A 6,935-nucleotide genomic window follows, 5' to 3' on the forward strand; every position below is an offset into this window, starting at 1 on the left:
CTAAGGTCTACGACATTGGAATCCAAAGATATAAGGTTAAGAAAAGCAGAGTTTGTGGCAAAGACTCAATTCCTTTGGAAATCTTTGATGGGAAAACAAGACTTCAGTTAATGGACTTATTTTGGACCTCGCCCAGGAAAAGGACAACAAAAGGAATTCAGCAAATTGTCACTAAATCAAATTTCCGAATTTCAAACTTAGATTGTTTTAACTACGAGAATTTACAATTTGAAACATAAAAGGTCTTCGGCATTTGGTTGCAAAGATATTGGGATTAGAAAATTTGAGTATGTGGCAAAGACTCAATTCCTTTGTTTGCAATATTATTTACTTTGTCCTTATTAAATCTTATTAATAATAAACCGGTTTTCTTCCAACAAGTTCCTTCTATTCTTAATCCATTGCTCATGGTTTGATTTTCTGCTCCGCGTCAAGATACGGTTGGAACAGATTCTTATTCTTCTCTTCATCCTTGCTTTTTTCCAGGTTCCGCGGAGAAGGAGGAGAAGGATGGAGAGGAAGCTCTGGAGAAGGTTTCATGAAGTCTTGAAGGGAAGGGGGAGGGAAGGGGAGGAAGGATGGATGTGGGGAGTACATCGGTCTGTGCATGGGAAGATGAGGGAGGAGGGGGGAGAAAGGGTAGGGGCTGGATGCAGCAGCCTGGAATATAAAAAAAATGAGAAATGTAAACCTAACATATTTAAAACCTAGATTATTTGATCCATAGTTTGACAAATCTAAGGTCTACGACATTGGGTTGCAAAGATATGGGGATTAAAAATCAGAGTTTGCGGCAAAGACTTAATTCTTTTGTAAATTTACTCATTTAGACCACAACATAAGATCAAGAAAAAGGACAAGAACAAGAAAATAATCAAGTTAAGTTAAGTTAAGTACACAGATAAGAATTCGAATAAAATTACCAAAACTAAGATACAAGATAAAACTAGCAGATACAAGATAAAACTAGCAGATACAAGATAAAACTAGCAGATACAAGATAAAACTAGCAGATACAAGATAAAACTAGTAGATACAAGATAAAACTAGCAGATACAAGATAAAACTAGTAGATACATGATACAAGATAAAACCAGCAGATAAAAGATACAAGATAAAACTAGCAGATACAAGATAAAAGATAAAACTAGTAGATACAAGATAAAATATAAAACTAGTAGATACAAGATAAAAGATAAAACTAGTAGATACAAGATAAAACTAGTAGATAAAAAATAAGTTAATTCAAGGTGAACAAGAACTAGCTAAACAATAATCATAATAAGCAAGAAGAAGATCAAGAAGAAGATTAAGAAAAAGATTATAATAACAAGCTTAAGAAAACGATCAAGAACAACCTAAAAAACAAGATCAAGAACAAGAACAAGAACAAGAACTAGAACAAGAACAAGAACAAGAACAAGAACAAGAACAAGAACAAGAACAAGAACAAGAACAAGAACAAGAACAAGATTAAGAACAATAACAAGAACAAGAACAAGAACAAAATCAAGATAAATACCAAGAGAAAGATATATGACCTAAAGTAGGTATGCAGAAAGTATAAGAATTATGATCTGAAGTAGGTATACATAAAGTATAAGAATTATGACCTGAAGTAGGTATGTAGAAAGTATAAGTATTATGACCTGACGTAGGTATGCAGAAAGTATAAGTAAGTATGCAGAAAGTATAAGTATTATGACCTGAAGTAAGTATGCAGAAAGTATAAGTATTATGACCTGAAGTAGGTATGCAGAAAGTATAGGTAATATGACCTGAAGTAGGTATGCAGAAATTATAAGTATTATGACCTGAAGTAGGTATGCAGAAAGTATTGGATCTCCACAAGGCCAAATCATTTTCTGACGTTTATCCTTCATTCTACGGTTCTGGAACCAAACCTTAATAAATTACATTTTCATTCTTTCTTTTCTATATTTTGTATTCATAATTTTGAGGGATTCTCAATAAAAAACATAAAAAACTCTGAAAACGGCTAAATCGATTGGGGTCATTTTTTGTGTGGCAATTCACATGGCCCCAGGGATGGTTTATGGACGATAAAATAAAAAACAAAATTGCACTTACAAAAATGTCGCCAGTTATATTTTTTTATATGCACCAAATTTAACAAAAAAAACCTTAATTTTTTATTTAATTAGAGAATGAAGAACAGTTGTTGATTTAAGAGCAACAATTAATAGATAAAACTAATCCTACAACTAGGGGCCGCTAATAGCCCTTAAAGGCTAGTTTGAGAATGAGGTGAGATCAATAATAATTAATGCTTTAATTCTAATAGCAATAAATCCAAATGTTACCTTAATTGTGTTTTCTGGAAGATTAAGTTCATGAGCCAACTCACATCTCTTTGGTCTGAAATAAATAATAATCAAACAACAATAATAATAATTATAATAATAATAATAATAATAATAATAAAAATAATAATAATAATAATGATAATACACTGCACAAAGATCCATTTCACTTACTAAGATCGATTAAATGTCGTCTTCTTAATCCACATTTTTATGTGCTCCATAGCATCCACTACAATAATAATAATAATAATAATAATAATACCTTGAAATATAGTTCTCCTTAAGGAACTCTTTTTCTAGTTTACCAATCTGCTCCCTGGTGAACGCCGTCCTGTACCTTCGGATAGCGTCCAGGGCATTCTGGTCTAAACACATTTGTATATAGATAAATAAAGATATATGCAGATATATAAAGATAAATACAGATATAAAAAGATATATACAGATACTAGTTGAAGGGCTCGGCGTTTCCTGTGTATTTCCAAATTGGAAAAATTTGGAAAAAAATATATAAATAATTTTTGAAAAAAATTTCGATTTTTTTTTTAGCCTATAACACCCCTGGCTACCCATGAGTGTCCACAAAAATTTCTGCCCAATCTGTCCAGTCGTTTGGCCGGCTATAGGCAACATATTTATATACGAATGTCTTGTTTTATTATATGGATATACAGATATATACATATATACACAGATATATACACATATATATAAAGATAGATATTATATATTATGGAATAATGAAGACCAATATATATCGAAAAAAAAGACTATGGATAATGATAAAAGGACGACAATGGACGACAATATGAATGACGACTATGAATAATAATAAAGAGGACGAATTTGGATAATATAAAAAGAAGTAAAAGGGATATTTAAAAAAAAGAATATGTATGAACGAATATGTATGAACGTATATATATGGATAATTATAAAGAGGACGAATAAAGATATTGATTTAAAGGACGATTGTGGATAATAACATGAAGGACGAATATGTATAATGATGTAAAGGACAGATGTGTAAAATATTATGAAGGACGAATATGGATAATTATTAAGAGAACGAATATATATAATGATGTAAAGGACAAATTCGTATAATGATAAAGAGGAAATTTATGGCTGATAATATGTAGGGCGAACATGGATAATCATGGACAAAGGATAATTAATGGTTAATGCTAAAAAGAACAAATAAATGGGTAATGAAAAAAAGACGAGTTATGATAATGCTACAGGGAACGATTATAGATGGATACAAAATATAGAGAACGCTATGAATAACGATTTACATAACAAAGAACTTAAGAGGACTGTAAGCGTAATGTTATGTGACCCTCCATGCAAAGATTTCAATGCCCGATTCACAACGGTACCTTTGAAAGCTTTGTTTCAAATATATTCGACTCTTCATAGCAGTCTGGATAATTGTGGACAAATGATAATTAATGGTTAATGCTAAAAAGAACAAATATAAGGTTAATGGTGAATAGGACGAGTTACGATAATGCTAAATAGAACGGTTATAGATGGATACAAAATATAGAGAACGCTATGAATAACGATTTACATAACAAAGAACTTAAGAGGACTGTAAGCGTAATGTCATGTGACCCTCCATGTACAGATTACAATGCCCGATTCACAACGGTACCTTTGAAAGCTTTATTTTAGTATCATTTCGATATCAATGTTTATAGAAATTATTAAGAAATATTATAGAAATATTATAGAAATAGTATAGAAATGTTATAAAAATGCATAACATTTGTTTTAGTTTCAATATGCAATAGCTCTTCGATACGATATGATTTCAATCTTCAATTTGGCGTGGTTAGAGCAATCTAGGTTTAACGGATGCACGAATAAATAAGGAAGAGAAAAAATGGAAAAAAAACTAATAAAATATTAACCTTGGATTGATGTAAAATTTCTATCTTTATTATCTCTATTTTCAAACATTTCTGTTACAGAGCTGTTTTTGAACATATCTACTGCAGAGCTGTTTTTGAACATATCTACTGCAGAGCTGCTTTTGAACATATCTGCCGCTGAGCTGCTGTTTTGTTCTCTATGAAAGATCTCTGAAGAATTATTACTGCTGCTGCTAGAATCAGATTTCTTTAGAAAGTTCCAATCATACTGTTTACAGAGAGAGGAGCTGAACCCTCGTTTTTCATCATCAGCCACTTCGTTATATCGTTTATCAGAGGTTAGACGTTCAGGTCTGATTATTAACAATTCAATCAATCAATCAATTTAAAGAGATGGTTTGCAACATAAAGGAGGTTTAGGATAAATCACGTTGTATCATCTAAAAATTCAAACCTGTGATTTGGAATTTTTTGTATCTCTTAAAGTTATTTTACATGGAAAATGAAATATAGAAATTTGTTTATTTGATAATTTAATTGTTAGAGAACATAAAATCATATCGCAATTTTGATTTTAGAAAAGGAGTAAACAATGAAATTTGTATTTCTCGTAAGACGATTAAAAATATTTTGAAATGCTTTTGTAATCTACTGGGTCAATAAAAGGAAAAGAGTACGTCTTTGTCACAAACTCAAATTTTTTCATCCCTTTACCTTTGCAACCTGGTGGTATTTCAAACTAATGCTAATTGATCTAACATAATTCATAGTTTGAAATATCTAAGGTCTACGACATCAGGTTGCAAAGATATTAGAAAATCGGAACTTGTGGCTAAGACTCAATCCCATTGCCGTTGATTTGTTGATCATAACATATTAGATTTTTAATGGAGTCAAAGAAAAGTATAAAAAAAAATAAAAAATCAGAAATCTTAAACATTTTTGTTATTGAATTGTTTAAATTCCTGAATATCAGAGGTTTCTCATCTTCACTCTCGCTTGCCATCTTCTTCTTACTTTATCGTTCTTTATCACTGCACAGTGTGCGCGTTGTGAGACTATTTATGTACGTTGTGTGAGATAATGAGGGTGCGTTGTGTGATGGTTTAATCTCTACTGAGTATACAATACCGCCGGATATAATGAGAACCAATAAAATCCTCACGGAACAATCATTCCCCCATGATGGACCGCTCCACCCATCATTGCCCCATTCAGACCAGCTCATTGGACCCTAATCAGGCAAATCCGCCAATAGCAGCTGTAGATTTTCTCAACCACCAATCAGAGCCAAGCTCTGGGCGGTGGACCAATGAAAGTCGAGATGAAATATTTTCAACCAATAGGATTGTTGCGCGTTGAAATTGGTCTACTGATTAGGATAAATTGATATTATTTGGACGCCCTGAAGAATAATTTGCAATAAAGGCAGATTAAACATTATATGGACCGACAGATAGAAGGAGAAGAAGATAGAAGATAACAGATTTTCAGAATATGTTCACATTTAAAGTTTATTCTAGATAGTAACAACATTTTTTCCACATAAAAAGGACTTCTTTGCAAGTCCACAGAAACAAAATTATGCACTTAATTTTGCAAGTTTTTGCTATGAAAATACATTTTAATGCGTGATGTTTTTGATATGTTCAAATAAACAAAGTGATGATACAGTTAGAACTAACTGAGACCTCAAACTTTTTTTTTTTAAATCCTCGTTTGTTTGCTTTGCGAACTAGAACATCAAATGTATGCGACATTACTGGTAAACTACTTTTTGACATCGTAGTGCCTCTTGGTTTGATTTTAAACACAAGTATGATAAATTCAAAACATTTTTGTTCTTCTCCGTAGCTCTGCAATCAGAGGATGTATGATACACTCTATGTATGCCGAGTCCATTAGCGCTTAATCCAATCGGGGTTCAGCCATGCGTTTTCTGTCTATTCTGAACCAACAGAAATTGCATGGCGGTAACATCTATCTTTCTATCCAGCGCATTATCCAATCAGAGTTATGAATCCTTCAATCGGCGCTATTAGTAAATGAAAATAATTACTTTTAGTCTCTTTCTTCACTGTGATCTATGGCCAGGCTACATGTGTTTCACAAAACGTGCTGGGACGACTGTACAGTGTACAATGGGTAGCCAATGTGGATAGTACGGTAAAGTTCATATACAGTAAACGTGCTGTACCGGCACGGACAATGCAATTTTGAGATTTGTGTGACTTTGCCAGAATTGTTTTAAAATGATTTCAAAAAGCTTTGAATAAATGCTTTTTATATACGCTTTAAAATTGACCAATTTATATTTGGGCATTTGTTTATCCTGGAGATTCTTTAGAAAATATGTTGCACATTTGGATATTCCCCCCTCCCCCCCCCTGATTATTTAAAATTATTGCTTTCAACCGACAAATATATCAAAGAAACATTTGTTGGGTCAAAGTTTTTTTCTGAAAGATGATTTTATTGTTTTAATTCTGAAAAAAAAATTTCAAAATATTTGTATTTTATGTTTAACACCCAAATTAATGTGATTTTGATCGGGGCCAAGGTACTAATGCAAGGAAAGTTATTTCAGAGGTGTACGCATTTTTTGCACTGCAGTTTACAGTCTTTGGAAAGTAAACACAAGGCGGAAGTCACAGCCTGACATGGAATCAATTTTCATAAAAATAATCTATGAAATATTCTGGTCACAGGAAACTATTATGTGAATTTT

At 32.1% G+C, this 6,935-nt stretch overlaps 1 protein-coding gene across 1 annotated transcript; it reads right to left on the reverse strand.

The window, feature by feature from the left end:
- Window positions 1-19: 19 nt before the first annotated feature.
- On the reverse strand, window positions 20-5,442 carry LOC111703463 (homeobox even-skipped homolog protein 2). The gene is made up of 6 exons (XM_023475410.1): window positions 5,173-5,442; window positions 4,247-4,560; window positions 2,590-2,692; window positions 2,325-2,379; window positions 1,815-1,904; window positions 20-660 (listed from the first exon to the last, which is right to left on the reverse strand). Exons 1-6 carry the CDS (start codon window positions 5,211-5,213, stop codon window positions 406-408), a joined length of 858 nt encoding a protein of 285 aa, XP_023331178.1. The 5' UTR covers window positions 5,214-5,442; the 3' UTR covers window positions 20-405.
- Between the last annotated feature and the right edge of the window lie 1,493 nt (window positions 5,443-6,935).

This window comes from Eurytemora carolleeae, unplaced genomic scaffold, assembly GCF_000591075.1.
Source record: "Eurytemora carolleeae unplaced genomic scaffold, Eaff_2.0 scaffold504, whole genome shotgun sequence".
In the NCBI taxonomy this organism is placed as follows: Eukaryota; Metazoa; Arthropoda; class Copepoda; order Calanoida; family Temoridae; genus Eurytemora; species Eurytemora carolleeae.

Excerpts from the sequence above, each read along its gene's own strand:
- LOC111703463 (XM_023475410.1), bottom strand. The coding sequence starts at position 5,213 with ATGGCAAGCGAGAGTGAAGATGAGAAACCTCTGATATTCAG. Across the intron at positions 4,561-5,172 it reads GAGAAACCTCTGATATTCAG|ACCTGAACGTCTAACCTCTG; the intron begins GAATTTAAACAA and ends GTTAATAATCAG. Across the intron at positions 2,380-2,589 it reads AAGGAGAACTATATTTCAAG|ACCAAAGAGATGTGAGTTGG; the intron begins GTATTATTATTA and ends TATTTATTTCAG.